The sequence below is a fragment of the Balaenoptera borealis genome (assembly GCF_965194805.1).
Source record: "Balaenoptera borealis genome assembly, chromosome: 9".
NCBI classification, from domain to species: domain Eukaryota; kingdom Metazoa; phylum Chordata; class Mammalia; order Artiodactyla; family Balaenopteridae; genus Balaenoptera; species Balaenoptera borealis.
Window position 1 is genome coordinate 33146564 of NC_138873.1, and position 19301 is coordinate 33165864.

Sequence of the window (19301 nt, forward strand, 5' to 3'; positions counted from 1 at the left end):
TACACTGATGGCACATCTTAATAAAGGAAGTAATTGAGCTCATTTAAGACCAAGATGACACTTTTATTATGGTACAGTACTAGATATATTTAGTGAAAGCAGAAGTTATTTTTGCCATTGTTGATTGCCTACTAAATAATATACATATACATACATAAACATATTGTTAGCTTATGAAATAGAAATAAGATAAATGGATTAGTTTTGACCATGTCTCATATTTTATTTTCCCACGTGGAATTATCAATGGGTTGTACTCATCTTCTTATTAAAATTCAAAATAAGCTTTTTCTCTTATTTTGACCTTTAAAAAGGTAAGAGTGAAATTGTCAACAAATAAATGAAATGGTGTTTAATTCAAAATAGTAATTGAAAATATTTTAAGATAAGTTTTTAGAAAATTTTTCTAGGACTTAAAAATTTTAGTAAACATTGAAAGTTGGATACAAGAATGTGAAGACTCCTAAAAATTTAAATAAACCACAACTCCCCTAGAACTCTGTATTGTTAACTCTATTAATCAAGATTAAGTGTTAGAAAAAAAAAAAGATTAAGTATTAGTATATTTGATTTTGCATTTTGCTATTAGATATTGGGAATTAAGCATGGTTTCTTACTTAGGTCAATTCAAAACTGTTGCCATTCTTAATAAAGATGAATAAGCTTTTAAGGAACCATTTAAAAGCCCATCACAGAATTTTCAACTTCCTAAATTAATTTGAAACCTGCACATTTAGAGAAGAACTACTCAGTCGACTTTTCCAATATTTGGCCAAGCCTTATAAATATTATGGGAGACAGGAAAAAATGAGAACTATTTCAAAGCGTAAGACTTCAGAGTTAAACCACTAGGCTTAAAGTTAAAATTGCATCCCCATCTCCCCACTGTATTAAACTGATGCAACATCTCTTTACTAGGGGAACGCTGCCTCGATGACGACACTTACATGAAGGACTTATATCAACTCAACCCCAACGCTGAATGGGTTATAAAGTCAAAGCCATCATAGAAGTCTTACGCTGCAAATAACCGCAAGGACTCCCTTAGTCATATTTGCTGGGTCAAGAGTGTAATTAAAAGAAACAGTGGGACACTTTTATTATTCAAATGTACCTGACTCTTGAATAGTGACACACTCAAGCTTTAAAAAGTTATAGATTTGTGCTGCTGCCAGATTATGTTAATTATTATTATTCATATTATTATTAGAAAACATCTCTGGAGTGAGAAGAAAGGGGCTTATTTAGCTTGGAGGCTATTTTCATACACTCTGTGGAATGTGTCCAGAAGTGACATCATTTTTTTTTAATGTGAAAATATACTCTCTTCCCTCTCTTTTTTTCTCCTAAAATAATACATACAGTAATATATGCTTTTTCACCTTTCTCTCCTCTTGACATCTGCCTTCCCCCAAATGGGTTTACTTTTCAACCAAAAAGGTAACAAATACCAGGTATGGCAATTTGTAAAGACAGTACCTCTTAAACCAGACTGAATTCAACAGTATTCCTGTCTCTATTGAATGTTAATATTTATCTCTTTGAATCATTTGTTCAAGCAATAGCATCCCACTTCTTCCCGCTGTATCACATGAAGTGATTTGCATTTTTTTTCAGTTCATCTGACATATGTGCACAGAACTGTATCCACTATCAAGAAAATAGAACTGTCAGAAACTGCCAATTATTACTGCACCATTTAAGACTTACATACTCAGAATAAATAAAAAATATCCATGTGGAATAACTGGATTATGGATAACAAGAGAGTGAAAGCCAGATCACTTCACGTATGCTGTACTCTTCTAAATGAAACTTAAAAAGTCATAGCTGGCTTTACCTGTTGTCATATTAACAGTACAAATATGCATGATTGTATGATCCGGTAATTGTTGAGAATGTATTCTGCTGAAAGAGGGATTTTTTTTTTTTTTTTTTTTACTCATAAATAAGTCAACAGTAAGAGTTATTCTCCTGGGTATGACACAGTCATATGAACAAGCTTTTGTTTGTGTCCTTATTTTAAATAATCAGAGCAGATTTATTAAAATGCGGTGGAAAGGACTATTCCCAGGGATTTTAATGCACAAACCATATTGTGAAAAGAGATGAGCCTCTGTACTGTAAATAAGAGGAATGAAGTGAGAGAGAAATGTTCAATATTTTTTGAGTTTAGAGTGTAGTAAATAAAAGGTGATGTAAATAAATGTTGCACAACTGTGTTTATGATACTTTTATTAGGACTTTAGGAAAAATTGCATATTCTCAGAAGCTCTTGATGTCACTCTAATTAGGAGGGAAAAATGCTGCTAATGAGAACAGTCGCAAATTTTAATTACAAGAGCAGCCTGTGGATATGATCACTTAAATATCTTTGTGGTGATTTGTGCCATTGCTTTTTTATTTAAAAGATTTTTATAATTAAATGCATTTTTCTAAATTATCTTCTCTTGGAATTATTACTTTTAACCCTATCCGTTCATGAGTATAATAATGGACTATTTTTGTTTTTGTTAAAAGCCATTTCTACTCTTTTACTGTTCCTAGTTATTGTTCCTGTGTAATTTTTAAAGTGGGAAGACACGTGGGAGATTTAAACTTGTTTCTTTTCCTTTCTTTTTTTTTTCCTTATGCAAATTTCTATTCTTTAGGATTTTTCAAAACACACTGTATTCTATTTCTGATTTTGACAGTATATATTAATTTCTCAGTTGGTAAAATGTTTTATTAATATTTTCATTTAATGAAGACAGTTAACAATATAAAAGCAGAATCAAGTGCTTAAAGCATTTTAGGGGTGCCCAACTTAAATAAAAGACAGGGGTGAATATGATTTAGATAAATGACTGCCTAAAGCATGTGTCAACTAATTGTCACCACATTTACTACTCACGGCAGGGAGTGGGGAGACACAAGAGGCTTTTGATAATGAAGAAGTAGCAGATCTTGGTAAATAAACATGAAAATGCCATTTTATTTGAGTCCTTCTTAGAACTCATGACCTGCGTTCATTGACATTGAACAGTAAGTACTGCATTTAAATAACCGAGAAAAACATCTGTCTACACTTATAAAAGAGGAGAAACTTTAAAGTGTATAGTCTCAAATATAAATGCCCTTGCATTTTCCCAAATGCCTTTTCTGTAATTTTCTTTTCTTCTAGTGAATTTTAAATCTCTGGGTAGATTAGTTTTTATTCGTTTGTATGTGAGGGAAAATAAAAACAACAAATATATTTGCTTTGCCTCTCAAATATCCTAATTCTTAAGTTGCTGGTGAAACACAGAGAGCTGGTATTTATAGAAAACTGGTTGCCCTGTTAATGTTTTGGAAGTGCTTCCTCTTTTCTGAAGGAGGTTATTATGAGTCTTTACAATTGCACAATATTTGCTTACTGCTGCTATAGAATTCAGTGTAAACTCCTTGCTAGCACTCTTTGGGAAAAGCAGTTTATTTTACTGACTTTATGGAATTTTTCATTACTATCTTTTCCTACTTTTCAGATTAGACTGGTTTGTACTTTCTTCCTTACTGTCCTGATTTCTCACCTTTTGATCAGTAGGTGGCACTGTTGGTCAGGAATTCCTTCGCAGCTAAACTTGGAAGTTTTGAAAGTGAACCTGAGTTCAGAGTATGCGGTTAAGACTCAGTGCCAGGCATCTGCAAGACAATTAGGTAAGAACAGCCTGGATCTCTCTCTCAGATCCCTGATTGTGAAAATTGTAAATGATAATTCCAAGGTTTCTATGTTCAGTCTGTTAGTCTGCTTTTATCCTTAACTTGTTGAGTGGAGAGGGAGGGTGGGAGGAGGGTTTTCTGAGTCACAATTAAATGTTTTTTAAAATTAATTAATAATTTATTTATTTTTGGCTACATTGGATCTTCGTTGCTGTGCACAGGCTTTCTCTAGTTGCAGCGAGCGGAGGTTACTCTTCGTTGCGGTGCACGGGCTTCTCATTACAGTGGCTTCTCTTGTTGCAGATCACCGGCTCTAGGCACACGGGCTTCAATAGTTGTGGAGCGTGGGCTCAGTAGTTGTGGCTTGTGGGCTCTAGAGCGCAGGCTTAGTTGTGGTGCACGGGCTTAGTTGCTCTGCGGCATGTGGGATCTTCCCGGACCAGGGCTCAAACCTGTGTCCCCTGCATTGGCAGGCAGATTCTTAACCACTGCACCACCAGGGAGGTCCCACACAGTTACATGTTTTGGCAATGTCTATTTCAAGCAGAAGGATCATGATAAGAGGAAGACAGTGAACCAGGAAATTAAAAAGAGAGATGTCTAAGAGGACATAATAACCTCTCTCTTTAGTGTGTATGTGCCTGTTTCTTCATTCAACAAATATTTATTGGGTACCTACATGTATGTGCCAGGCAGGCTCTACCCTTGAGGTACATCAGTGAGGAAAAGAGCTCTGCTCTTACATTCCAGTGGAGGGAGACAAATAATTAAATACAATGAATTAATAAGTACAGTCAGCCCTCCATATCCAGAGGTTTCAAGGATCAAAAATATTTGGATGTTTTCATGAATCCTCTAGATGTTTGAGTCAGGAGAAGGCAGGGAGGCAACTACGAGAAATCTGCCCTTTTTTTATTCAGCATCTGAGGACTGCAGCTGCAGAGGGAAATTACTCAGTAAGGCAGAGGGCGTGTCCTGGCTTAGTAATAAAACAGTTTAGTAGTAAAGGCTCAGATATTCCATACATAAAATACTCCAAGCAAGGTTAATGGGCAAGTGTAGACTCATTCAGCTGATCCAAATGAGAACAGATTCAGTTATTACAGGTATGAAAGCCTCAAGAAATTATCTTTTTGCAAAAGAAATAGTAAATGATTTAACAGTCCCCATACATGTTAATGTTGCAAATGTATTTGTATCATAATATGTAACATAACTGTGTAACAAAAATATCTATAATAAATCTTTCAGTATTAAAAAAATATGTATTTGGAAAAAAAAAGAATCCAGAAGTTCCAAAAAGCAAAATACATTTGCACACTCTGGCAACTATTTACATAGCATTTTTATTGTAGTAGGCATTTTAAGTAATCTGGAGATGGTTCCAAGTATATGGGAGGATGTGCACAGGTTATATGCAAATACTGCACCATTTTATATAAGGGACTTGAGCATCCATGGGTTTTGGTATCTGCCAGGGTCCTGGAACCAATCCCCTGCTGATACGAAAGGATGACTGTAAATAAAATTATATGGTATGTTGAAAGGATGGAAATACAGTGGAGACAGAAAAAAGATGAGCAGGGAATGGGACAAATAATGGAGGGATAGGCTCATTCCAGTAGTAAACAGGGGGTCTCACTGAACATCTAAAAACTGAGCCAAAGACTTGAAGGAAGTAAGGAACTTGCCACATGGATATCTGGAAGAAAGCATTCCAGACAGGGAATAACCAGAACAAGAACCCAAAGGCAGAAGTGTGCCTGGCTCACCAAATGTTAGCAAGGATGCCATCGTGGCCGGAGTGGAGTGAGAGCCTGTGAAAGTCATGGATGAGGTCAGAGAGGGAACACTGGGGTGAGCGTGGGCGTGAGACCATGGAGGGCCTTGTATCAGGGCAACCATAATTTATTCAAATCAAAACATTTTTGAGAGTGAAACAGGGCACTGTTGGTGAGGGCAGTAGCTGTGGAGTGATGAGAAGTGATCAGATTCTGCATATATTTTTGAAGGTAGAACCTGCCGGGTTTCTAGTAGGAGAGAAGGAGGAGGCATTTTCAATCGAGAATAACCACAAGATTTTTGACACGAGCAGTTGGAAGGATGGAGTTTCCAACAACAGAAATAGGGAAGAAGAGGGTAAATCAGGTGTTCTGAGGGAAGAGGGATTCAGAAGTTCATCGTGGATGTATTGAATTTGAGGTGCCTATTGGACATTCAAGCGGCAATGTCAAGTAGGCAGTTATCTGCGCAGAAACTCAGCAGAGAGGTCTGGGCTGGAGTTACTGGCTTGTAAATGGACTTGAACCATGAGCTTGCGTGAGATCACCAAGGGAATGAGTGTGCATATGGTAGAAGAAATAACCAGGAGCGGAGCCTTGGAGCTACCCAACATTAGAGGTGAGAAAAAGGAGAAGGAACCAGGAAAAAGACTGAAGAGAAGAGACCGTTGAGATAACCAAGAGATTGTGATGTGCCAGCAGCCAAGTGAAGAAAAGCTATTGAGGAAAGGGGGTGATGGTGATGTCAGAGGCTACTTATGGCTCAGGTGCAATGAAAGCTGGGAAGAGACTCCTGGACTTAACCTATGTGAAGGTCTTTGTTGACCTTGCTGTGCTGTTTAGGTAAAGTGATAAGGATGAAAGACTGATTAAAGTGGGGGTAAGAGAAAGCAGCAGCAGAAGAATCAAAGCCTGTGAGGATGGGCAGTTCTTACAAGGAGTCTGCTACATAGAAACAAGCAAATGAGATACTAGCCAGCAGACGAAGTAAGAGGTGGTATAGAGAGGGCCTCGAATGCTGGGCTAAATGGTTTGGGGGAATTTAGGCAGTTAAATACTCTTTGAAGAGGTGACATAGATACTGGAGCCAGCCTACCTGGGTTAACGAATGTGACCTAAGTAAGACAAGCTCCTTCCTTATGCCTCATTTTCTACTTTGTATAATGAGAATAAAAGGAACGTTTACTTCTTAGAAGCTTACTAGAATAAGTCAATCCATATAAAAGGGCTCAGTAGTGTATTTTTGCCTGATAGTGAGTATTCAATAAACTTGTATTTTTATTAGTGGTATTATGATCAATATGATCAGCTGTCAGTCTCATTTGGGGTTATTGGTTCCAATGTCATAAAAGTTTTCCACTTGGAAATCCCTGGCAGTAACTCTTCCTCAGGGTATATAGGGCACTGTAAAGGGCACAGGAATAATTCCAGAACATCTTTTCTCTACTTGAAGTGAGTTCAGCTCCATTTTAAATATGATTTGTTTCATTTAAGGTAAATAAACTGGCATAAGGGACAGAGTTCTCTCCCTGCATCTGAGACCTAGATGCCCAGGAAGAAAACAGACCCTTAACTGTTTTATTTTCCATACTTGATACCTTTTTTCACTCCTGGGATGGTCCTGGGCATCTTCAGTTGGTGTTCACTGCTCCTGCAGACAGAGGTCCTGCTACATTTTCTTGGCTTTTCTGGGTCTGTGATTTCTCAAATTTCATATTTAATAAATATAGCAATAAGAATTTTCATTCCATTCCAGTTGGCCTCACATCTTAGAATCTGGATTTGGCATCTAGTTGGTTTGTTTTGTTTTGTTTTTTCCACTTCTGGCCTAAAGTATTGCATGGGGTAACTTGGCTCTGCTAGAAAGGGTTTCATATGAAACACTAGAACCCCCTCCCTCCATGTAATCATTTCTTAAACTCCTTAAGCTGTCTTTGAAAGTTTCCATGGGCTGTTTTCGCACGTAGCTGCGTACTGTATAAGAGAAGCAGATTGGCTGCAAGAAAAGCTTCTTCCATGATCTTTCCGACTAAAGCCAATGTGCACTGGCTTTGTCACAAGCAAGCTTTTTATCTTGAGATTTCCAGTCTTGATTTCTCAACCAAAGGAGTTCAGATAAGCTTCAGAGAAAGCAGCCCCACTCTCTTCCATCTTTACTTCTCTTTTAATGTTCACCCCTTGTTGCACCGAGGCAGCTCAGTTCTGTCTCCTGTTGCATCTCCTATAACCTTTACAAAATTATGGCTTTCATGTAATCTCTGCCTTAAGTCACTACCCCCTCCAGCCAGGGCCAAAGTGATCAAGGCATTTCCCAGGAAGGGAAGTTCATAAGGAGACTCACAGAGAGTGGCCCAATTCTGAACAGTCAGTTAAAATTTTCTCTCTTTCATCTGACAGTTGCCTTGTCACAAATTTAAAAAAAAAAAAAAAAAAAAGGAAGTGATTTAATCATTACTTGTTCCTTTAAAATGCTCATTTCAATGGGAGAAATCTTGGGGCATCTTAGCTTTGGTTGCTGTATCACCCAGTTTGTATTCAGCAATTCTACTGAGAATTCTACTGAGAACAAGAAGAATTAATTAACTATTGAGAGATTGTGCATCACTTTTGTCCAAGAATCTTGAAACACATTCTAGGGACATGCATCATTCATCCTCATTCTTGTCTTCATGTTAAGGCGAGGGAAGGAATTCACATTCTTCATCATTAAGAAATTATTAGACATTACTAGGTAATGCGTTAAAGCATACTATGAGTTCATTAGAAGATGTTATTATGATAAGGAATACTTTAAAGTTTCAGAAAGAAATGTAACTATCTATTTGTTCCTCTTTCTTCTCCTTTCCTTTGCTTTCCAAGCATTTTAGTGTTTGCTCTTGCTGCACTGTGGTTTATATTGTGGTAATGTGAAAACCAATCACACGGTATGATGCATTTTCACAGGAGATTACATTTAGATTTGTGGGGAACATTGATACAAGCTGGTGATAGGGAAGGTATTCTCAGCAAATGAATCTCTGATCTGAGGGAGGCAGAAATGGATGCAACTAACTATATATTTTATTTATAGGTAAAATATACTGGGGAGCATAGAGAAAGGGAGCCGTTAATTGGGTAATTGTTAATGGAGGTCATGGTATTTAAGCTGGAAGCCCAGTTAGGATACCAAGGACTAGACCAGGCCTGAAAGGATGAGATTCAGAATTAGGCCTATGGTAATGAAAATGGGTGAGAATGGGTTATATTGATGTTGCAGAGTTGGGGTCAAGAGAACTGGATGATTCAATTGGATGGGGAGGAGATAGGTCTCCTAAAGAACCCTAGGAGTGTTCTAATATCATTATTTTACGTGTAGCTGTCCAGTTTTCCCAGCACCACTTATTGAAGAGGCTGTCTTTTCTCCATAGTATATTCTTGCCTCCTTTGTCATAGATTAGATGACCATAGGTGCATAGCTTTATCTCTGGGCTTTCTGTCCTGTTCCATTGATCTATATTTCTGTTTTTGTGCCATTACCATACTGTCCTGATTACTGTAGTTTGTAGTATAGTCTGAAGCCAAGGAGCCTGATTCCTCCAGCTCCGTTTTTCTTTCTCAATATTGCTTTGGCTATTCGGGGTCTTTTGTGTTTCCATACAAATTATAAAATTTTTTTGTCCTAATTCTGTGAAAAATGCCATTGGTAATTTGATAGGGATTGCATTGAACCTGTAGATTGCTTTAGGTAGTATAGTCATTTTCACAATATTGATTCTTCCAATCCAGGAACATGGTATATCTCTCCATCTGTTTGTGTCATCTTTGATTTCTTTCATCAGTATCTTAAAGTTTTCTGAGTACAGGTCTTTTGCCTCCTTAGGTAGGTTTATTCCTAGGTATTTTATTCTTTTGTTGCAATGGTAAATGGGATACATCATACACAAAAATAAACTCAAAATGGATTAAAGACCTAAATATAAGGCCGGACACTATGAAACTCTTAGAGGAAAACATAGGCAGAACACTCTTTGATGTAAATCACAGCAAGATCTTTTTTGACCCAGCTCCTAGGGTAATGAAAATAAAAACAAAAATAAACAAGCGGGACCTAATGAAACTTAAAAGCTTTTACACAGCAAAGGAAACCATAAACAAGATGAAAAAAACCCTCAGAATGGGAAAAAATATTTGCAAATGAAGCAGCTGACAAGGGATTAACCTCCAAAATATACAAACAGCTCATGCAGCTCAATATCAAAAAAAAAAACCAAATCAAAAAATGGGCAGAAGACCTAAATAGACATTTCTCCAAAGAAGACATACAGATGGCCAAGAGGCACATAAAATTACTAATTAGTAGAGAAACGCAAGTCAAAACTACAATGACGTATCACCTCACACCAGTCAGAATGGCCATCATCAAAAAATCTACAAACAGTAAATGCTGGAGAGGGTGTAGAGAAAAGGGAACCCTCTTACACTGTTGGTGGGAATGTAAATTGATACAACCACTATGGAGAACAGTATGGAGGTTCCTTAAAAAACTAAAAATAGAACTACCATATGACCCAGCAATCCCACTCCTGGGCATATACCCAGAGAAAACCATAATTCCAAAAGGTACATGCACCCCAGTGTTCATTGCAGCACTATTTACAATAGCCAGGACATGGAAGCAACCTAAATGCACATTGACAGACGAATGGATAAAGAAGATGTGGTACATATATACATTGGAATATTACTCAGCCATAAAAAGGAACGAAATTGGGTCATTTGCTGAGACGTGGATGGATCTAGAGACTGTCATACAGAGTGAAGTAAGTCAGAAAGAGAAACAAATATGGTATGTTAACGCATGTATGTGGAATCTAGAAAAATGGTACCGATGAACCTATTTGCAAAGGAGAAATAGACAGATGTACAGAACAAATGTATGGACACTAAGGTGGGAAGGGGAGGGTGCGATGAATTGGGAGATTGGGATTGACATATACACTACTATGTATAAAATAGATAACTAATGAGAACCTACTGTATAGCACATGGAACTCTACTCAGTGCTCTGTGGTGACCTAAACAGGAAGGAAATCCAAAAAGGAGGGGATATATGTATACATATAGTTGATTAACTTTGCTGTACAGACAAACTAACACAACATTGTAAAGCAACTATACTCCAATTAAAAAAAAAAAAAAAAAAGACACCTAGGAGGAAATGGTGGTGCTTTGCACTGAGTCCTAGAAGAAGGTAAGTACTGGTTTGGGATCAAGGGATTCAAGGGTTTGGGACAAGAGAGAGGTGTGTATTATGGGTGTAGAAGGGAGAGAAAATGAGGATATGTTGAGGTGTGTGAAGAGCCTAAACAGTTGGAAATGAAACGTCTTTTAGGTAAGATGTCTTTAAAAGGTGTATATTTAGAAAATGTGTGCATCAAGATGATAGTTCAAGCCATTGGGGTGTACAATCCTGAGGGCATAGGGCCAAGAGAGGGCTAAGAACAACTTTGGGGTATATATCCTTCCACTTAAAGGATCGTAAAGGAAGAGATGCTTTGGAAGGAGCAGTTCAAACCGTAGTAGTAGTGTCAGAAGAGGAAGATCATTGGCATCAGGGAAGACAACAGGTCTAACAAGGAGGAAATGGTCAACTATGTCAAATAATTGAGAGAAGTAAACCAGATGAAGATTGATTAGAGATGAAGATTGGAGCTGAAGTTTACAGGTTCAAGGCTGACCTTCTAGAGGGCAGGTAGTTTTGAAGTGATGGGAACAGAAGCCTACTGGAGTAGACCAAGATGTAAATAGGACTTGGAAGCTATGAGTTTAGTTGGGATTGTTGAGGGGAAGGGAAAAAGGAAGACATTTTATCAAAGTTTCTTTTTTTCTCCTTTAATATTTTGCAGATCATAAAATAGTTTTCACACATAATTTTCTAATATCTGATATTATCTGTATTTCTATACTTAGTTAATTCAAAAGCTTCTTGGTCCTTGTTACCTAAAATATTGCTCAAGTAATTGAATAACTTTTGAAGAAAACTGTACTAAAGGTGGAAAATTCCCCAAGGACTTTGCCAGTCCTTGGGAGAGATTATTTTTACTTAATTTTGATGATTTTTAAATTTAATACTCTTTCCCAAGTTTAAAATCAAATGATGTTAAAGTAAGCATGTTTGGAAGCTCTTGTTAAAGGGGCTGATAACTCTGATATATTAAAGCTTGTTCCACATTAACAGCTCTGTCAAAAGTACCCTTGAGGGCTTCCCTGGTGGCACAGTGGTTAAGAATCCGCCTGCCAATGCAGGGGACACGGGTTTGATCTCTGGTCCGGGAAGATCCCACATGCCGCGGAGCAAGTAAGTCTGTGCGTCACAACTACTGAGTCTGCGCTCTGGAGCCCGCGAGCCACAACTACTGAAGCCCATGCGCCTAGAGCCCGTGCTCCACAACAAGAGAAGCCACGACAATGAGAGGCCCCCGCACCGCAACGAAGAGTAGCCCCTGCTCACTACAACTAGAGAAAGCCCGCGCAGCAACGAAGACCCAATGCAGCCAAAAATAATAAAAAAATAATAAATAAATATTTTTAAAAAATACCCTTGGTTGGGAGATGTCGCTGTGTCTCTTCCTGCCTTCTGCATTGCCACATATAAAAGAGTCATTGCTCTGCCCACTATAATCTATCTAGCAAAACCTGAGGGATATATATTAGATACATTGGAAAATACGATACTTTGTAAAACAAGATTTAGGAAAAGTGTTACAAGCTTTGTTTCCAAATTCTAATTACTGAGAGGTAAACAGCATGCATTGAAGTGCTCCTAATTCTCTTCTTCAAATTTTTTCATTTGCACACTCTCTAAAATAATTTTTACCAACTGTGTATCACCTTGCATATTTTTAAATTGAAATCCAAACATTTTCATCATAAGTTTAAATAATTGCAAGGGACATTCTAATATTTTTAAATGTTTCAAGTGGAATTTTAATACCATAGTGACTTGATACCCTGTTATCTATTTTAAAAAATGATTAAAGTTCTACATTAATAGTAAGATATTTTAAATTGTTCTGTTTTTTTCCTTGAACTTCTATTTCCATTGTACTTTCTCCTTATAAATTTATCCTAAAGTAACCTATTCAGTGGTACAGATTAATTCCATTTCTCTGCAACAAAAAAGTATATATATATTGAAGTTATAGTTGATCAAACAACAAAAATATATCACAAATTTCAGTAGTTAATAAATACAAAATTTAAGTTTTATTGAAAATGGGGTTCTTAATGAGAAAAGGATTTTTAGTTTTTTTCTGTTTAATTATCCATGAATAGATATTACTTATTCCTAATAAATTTAGCATCTTCTATTTTTCAAATATATATATATATGCACACTGAGAAACTTGTTTACATACAAATGTAAATTGGAATTAAAAAAATTAGTTATAGCAGTGACAGTTTTTTAACTCCTTTAAAAGTTTATCACATGCCAAAAATCATAGCGATCTATCAGCAAAATTATTTGTAATGATCTACCAGCTAATAGGTCCTTCTTTATATTTATTGAAAACAAACAATTTGAAATAATCTGACTTGTGTATGGATTTGTTACCCAGCTGTTATGGTAATTCATTCTGTCAATTTCTGAGAAATATGCCAGAAAAATTATTACTGAATCAAAGAGTATAAGAATATTTAAAGCTCTTGTTGCACATATTGTCAAAGTGAGGATGAAGAGGCATTTGGGTAGAAGTAAACTTGTATATGTATTTGAGATGTAAAAGGGGTTTCTCAAACTTTTACACCAAATATATGTAAGTACAAGATATATCTAAGTGTAATTTTTATGGAACTGTCAGTCATTTGGCTAGGAAACTACATATGAAGACAATAATAAAGAATAAGAAAAATTAACTTATCTAGGTAGAGAAATGCAATGACTAAGGTTCCAGAGATATATGGTTAGTAAAAAAAAAAAAACCCCAAATCTTTCAGTCCCAGGACAACACACTGTCAGCCTAGAAGGATCCTGTGGCATCTGACCTCAGACTGTAAGAAGGACTTGCAAATTTCTGAATGGGTGCAAAGGTGGCAGATGACTTTCAAGGATGGTAAGTACAAAGCCAAGGATTTCGGAGAAACATTAAATGCAAATTTAAGACATAAAATATATTACTAAAATGTACTACTGTAGGTCTGAACCTATAGTAGAAGCTTGGTAGACATTTTGTAGGTTGTTCCATGAAGACAAAGACCTAGTGACCTGTTGTGACCAAAGAGCATACTGAGCATTTAGGCTTATCAAAAGAGATGCTAAAAAACAACAGACTACACCCTATGGAGCTTTAGTAAACTAACCTATATTAGAAGTCTGGATACAGTAAATGAGGTAAGTTATAGGAACAAACTCTTTAAAGTGTACCCATCATTTTGTGAATATTAGTTATGATGATGGCAATGGTGATGATGCTGTTTTAATGGAACCAGAGCAAGTCCAGAGTAGGACTCGCAGTGATGGCCTATGGGATGCTGTCAGTTGGAAAACATTATGATTCTCCAGTGTGAATGCATAGACTGAGAAGTGAAATCATTATAAATCATAAAGTTGTATAAATTGTGGATTTGTGAACATGAAGTGAGCATCAAACTAAGTGTTAAAGTAGATAATGTGTCCAGGAATGAGATTGTCTACACATTGAGAACAGAGTATTTTCTAAACTGGTTATCTGCAGTGTTTAATGTAGTAATTCACACATGGTAGGTGCCCAGTGAATGTTCATGATTGTTGATCTAAAACCAATAGACTGCCAGTTATTTCTCCAGCAAAAATGGGTTTATTCGGGGTCAACAAAGAATTGTAATTCAGGGTTTGCAATCATGGTGAGCCCCATGCAAGTTCCTAATGAAAGTGGAAAGGAGAACTCTTTTAAAGACGGGAGAAATAAGTTGGGAGGGTTACAGCAAACAGAGTCCATTGAGGAATTGAGGGTTGGAAATACAGTGGCTTTTTATTGGCTGAGTTGTGACAGTTTCTCATTGGCTGAGCTCTTGCCAGCAAGAGGAAATCTTTCTTCTTCCTGTTGGGCTCTTCTATTGTCCTTGGGTGTGAGAGCTCCCCCTTCTGGTGGCCTTACTCTATTTTAATTGAGGTTTTGTTTATTAATTTTTACATGACTAACAAACACTTAGAGATTACACGTATGTAATATAGGAGAATTCTAAAAGAATTCAAAGAAGGCAGGCAAGTTTAGCCATGGCAGAGGCATAATTAACTAAAAGATGCTGGTATCTTTGTCATGTTTCTAGTTGTTGGTGAAGATATCCATGTCATCCCATTAGGCATTTGACAGGACTCTGGACCTGGTGGCTGGAGGCATTGTCCTGGAGTGGCCATTTTCTATTTAATTTATTTATTGTTCTTAGATATAAGCAATGTACTCAAGTATGTAAGATACAGTCTGTTTCCTCAAGAAATAATAGTGATGTTATTAGCCTTTATTGGGTAGTTACTTTGTACCTGGCAATATATTATCTGTTTTATATACAGTGCAATCTAATTTTCACACCACACCTAAAAGGGGGTGATATTTTTATCGCCTATTTTACCAGTGAGGAACCTTCTCCACCAGGTCAATTAAGTGGCTGTACAAGGATTCAAACTGACCACAAAGCACATATCACTCACAGTGTGCAAACCGTTTACAGCCTGATCCAGGAGATGAAACCAAATGCTCTGGGGATGAGAGAGAGAGATATATTACATTACCTGGAAGGGTAAGAAAGATTCCTCATGAGATGGCGCTGAGTTGGGTCAGTGGCGAGGCAAAGCCTGTCATGTTCAGTACCTGCAGGCCCTGGAGCTCTGCAGATAAGTGATCACTCATGACTACTTGCCTTTCTGCGACTACATGCATGAGGCTTAGTTGATACGTCAACTGGGATTAATTTAACAGTATAGCTGTGATGTTGTGATTTATGATAAGAAATATACATTTGGTCTTCATTCCCATTTCTGGCACAGAACTCCTAAAAACCTTGGAATTCCCTAATGATGAGAGCCATAAAGGTGTCTTTTGTTATGTTAATGAGGTGAATTGGAAAGCAGCAAGGGAGGGTGCTGGTAGCCAAGGGAACCAATCCTAATTAGAGGTTTGGAACTTTCAGTCCCACCCCCAGCCTCCAGGGAGGGGAGAGAGGCTAGGGATTCAGTTCAATCACCAATGGCCATTGATTTTATCAATCATACCTATGTAATGAATCCTCCATGAAAACCCAAAAGGAGGTGGTTTGGAGAGCTTCCAGGTTGGTGAACTGGAAGGCTTTCCTGTGCCACTGTGACAGGCCCCAAATTCCATGGGGACAGAATAGAATCCCCTTTGTTCAGGACCTCACCCTATGAGTCTCTTCATCTGGCTGTTGATTTGTACTCTTTAACATCCTTTGTAATAAGCAGGTAATCCAGTCAGTAAACTGCTTTCGTGGTTTCACTCTAGCAAGTTAATCAAACCCAAGGAGGGGGTCTTAGGAACCTCTAATTTATAGCCAGTTGGTCAAAAGCATAGGTAACAACCTGAACTTGCAGTTGGCATCTGAAGTAGGAGTGGGGAGCAGTCTTGTAGGACTGAGCCCTTAACTGTGGGATCTGATGCTGTCTCCAGGTAGGCAGTGTCAGAAGTAAACTGAATTGTAGGACACCCAGCTGGTGTCAGAGAATTGCACAGTGGTATTGGAAAACCTACACATTGGAACTGGAGTTAGAATAATAATAGTACTGGTGATCTTTTTAAGGCAATAATGCTATGATTTCAAAGTGACGGGCTGAGGTTGAAAGAGACTCAAAATATCACAGTACCAGGCTTCTGTGACATATGCCAACATTCATACATGTTCCCTGGTAAGGAATGAGCACATACCAGAGTCTGAATATCCCCAACTTGATGTCATCTTGTAACCTTTACTAAGACCCATGCCCTTTAAACTTACCATAGTAAAATATAATTTGTTTAAGACCTATGAATCAGCGTGAATTCTGAACAGTCCCCAAACCCAATCCTTGAAGGTTGTGTTTGATTTCTTTTTCTAACCGGTAGATCTCTAGAAAAGGGGCATTCTACCCTGAGGAAAGTCGCAAGGAAACCCAGAGGAAGGATGTGGAAGAAATGGCAAACTGATTAATGTGTCTGAGTCTAGGGCACAGAAAATGAAGAGAGGGGCAAGGCAGACTGGACACACTTCTGGCATGTTTGTAATGTATGACCTGTCATGTCTAATTGGACCAAGGGTGGACACTTGAGATGGACAATCAGTTTTCCTGGGAATTTAGAATTTAGACTGAGCGTTCTCTTGTTAGTCTCCACATCCAGGTGGGATCGCATCTGGGACATTCAGAGTTTCCTTATCCCATCATGGGGACTGAGCAGAGAAAAGGAAGGTTTTCCAAAATCAGGCGAAGAGTATGTAATTGGTAGGCAGTAGAGAGCCGCTGAGATCTTTTTTATTTGAGAATGACCTGTAATCAATCATCTAGTCTGCCAGAGACATCTAATACTTCTTAGTTCTGAAAATTGCTAAATTCACTGTGTTAAAGCTATTCCAAGGGCCTGCTCTAGCGTACTTTGCTGAGATGAAACCTAAGTACTTCTTTTCCACAGGAACTCAGCCTGAGTTCATGGGGCACCCAAAGGGAAGAATGACAGCCATGTGACTCTCCTACTTCCCTCCCTTCTGAAAAGACTCAGTCATTTAAACACCTCTTCATTTGCTTATCCTGGACCTGGACTTACCCCTTGGCTTTCGGAAAATTATTTGTTTTTTTCTTGACCGTATGCAACTTACAAACCATGGCTGTCCAAATCCATTGGAAAGCTCAACAACATGGGCTCTCTTAGTCTTGATAATATCTGAGATTGTCTTCAGAGTTTTATTGTTGACAACAGCAGTCTTGTTACTTTTAAGTGGTTCTTTTTCATACACTGACAATGCCTTCTGGAGAAGGTTGCAAACAGCTTCGTACCACCTTTCATATAAAGAGGGTTAATATGCCTATGTTTTCGCAGAGAGGGCAGCTGCAGCCCAGAGAGTACGGCCGGTGTTCTCATTTATCCTCCTCCTCCTAGTGCGCTTTCAGATTTCTGATGATAGTGAGCCTAGCACTCTGGGAGATGAGCTTCTCCTGGCACATAGGTACTGTCATTCTCTCTCCCCTTGGCTCCTACCTACTTCTTCCCTTGCCTGCTCTTAGCCTGCTCATTGTAAACATACTTCAATCCTTGCTTGATTAAGATTACTTGGTATTGACCCTAACATTCCCTGTACTGTTTCCTTGCTGGCCTCTTTCCTGCTTCCCTCACCTTTTAAGATGCTATTTGCAATTCCTTGAAAGTTATTGAACTGATAAACATATAAGGAAAAAAGGCTGTAACAATTAATAGCATTAATAATAACAATAACAACCATTTGGGTACTTAATCTGTGCCGTGAACTGTGTTAGCACTTTGTAAACATTGTCTCATTAAATTCTGACTAAGGCTCACAAGTGAGGTATTTCTATAATTATCTCGATTTTCAGAAAGAGTAGCTGAGACTCAGAGAGTTTAAGTGACTTTCCTAATGGTAAACCTAGTAAGTGACAAAGCCAGGACTTGAATCTACTTGTCCTGCCCAAGTCTATGCTTCTATGCACAATACTATTATAACTCATTGCTTGGTGATACGAAATCATTTCTGAGAACCCTCAACATTGTTCATTTTCATAATATTTAGTCTTTGGCAGCCAAAATTCCCAGTGGTGATTTTGTTTCTCCTTATTTTACTGTTATTGAAATCTGGGATCCAAGTTCTCTCCAAGCTCATGGTCATCTCTTACTTCCTACCAGGAGGTATTTACAGACATGTTTTCTTTACCTAATCAGGCAGTGCAGAGGCCAGCTCCTTATCCCAGTATGATTATGTCAATGTTTTATTGGTTTTTAAATACCTTGTGTTAGATGTAATCAAAACCTTACTTCCTTTTAAGCAGCATCAGTGTAATTTTGTGTTAGGACTGGATAGCTAAAACCTGATTCAGAGTTACAACACCAGTAACCAGCACAGTTTATTTGCTCATTGCAGTGCTTTATGTGTATTCTCATTGATTCATTGCAATAGCCAGGTGAGGTTGATAACAATTATGAGCTTCATTTTACAGAGAAGAAACTAAGACTCAATATAATAGCAAGCCACTATCACCTAGATTACAGCATCCTTTTCCCAACTTGTCTTTTCACATATCCTCTTGCTCTCCCATTTTTTCCCCACATTATGTTTTAAAATTATAAATCTGATCAGGCCACTTCCCTATGTAAGTCCCCTCAGTGGTCTCCAATTTCCCTTAGAATCCAGTCCAAAATCCTTAATGTGACTTAAGAGAATTTCTATGTCTCACCCCTGACCAAGTTCTCAGCCTCATATGCACCTCTTTGCTCAAAGCTTATCTGACCCAATACTACTGGTTTTTATTCCATCTCCAGTATGTGCCTATTTAACAGAAGTTGTATGTCTGTCTCCCAAGTTATCTGAACAAAGCTTGATCTCCTATTGGCATACTTGCAAATACAGTAGCTTCATCTCTTCAGTTGTTGCCTAGTTGTGCTATGCTTCACATACTCAACCCACAAAACTGTTTTCTGCATGAGGTAGGCTGAATTATGGCCTCCCAAAGATGTCTGTGTCCTAATCCCCAGGACCTGTGAATGTTAGTTTATATAGCAAAAGGGACTTTACAGATGTGATTAAGTGAAGGATCTTGAGATGGGAAGATTGTCCTGGTTTATCTGGGTTGGCCTGATGTAATCACAAGGGTCTTCATAAGAGGAGGCAGGA

General features: G+C 37.9%; 1 protein-coding gene across 2 annotated transcripts in view; it reads left to right on the forward strand.

The window, feature by feature from the left end:
* Positions 1 to 2443, forward strand: part of ARHGAP18 (Rho GTPase activating protein 18) — a 125475-nt gene extending 123032 nt beyond the window's left edge. For both annotated transcript variants that reach the window (XM_082406169.1, XM_082406168.1), the window contains exon 15: positions 919 to 2443. In XM_082406169.1, the coding sequence (XP_082262295.1) occupies positions 919 to 1010 (92 nt within the window). In that variant the 3' untranslated portion in view covers positions 1011 to 2443. The remainder of the gene's footprint in view (positions 1 to 918) is intronic.
* Positions 2444 to 19301: the final 16858 nt, after the last annotated feature.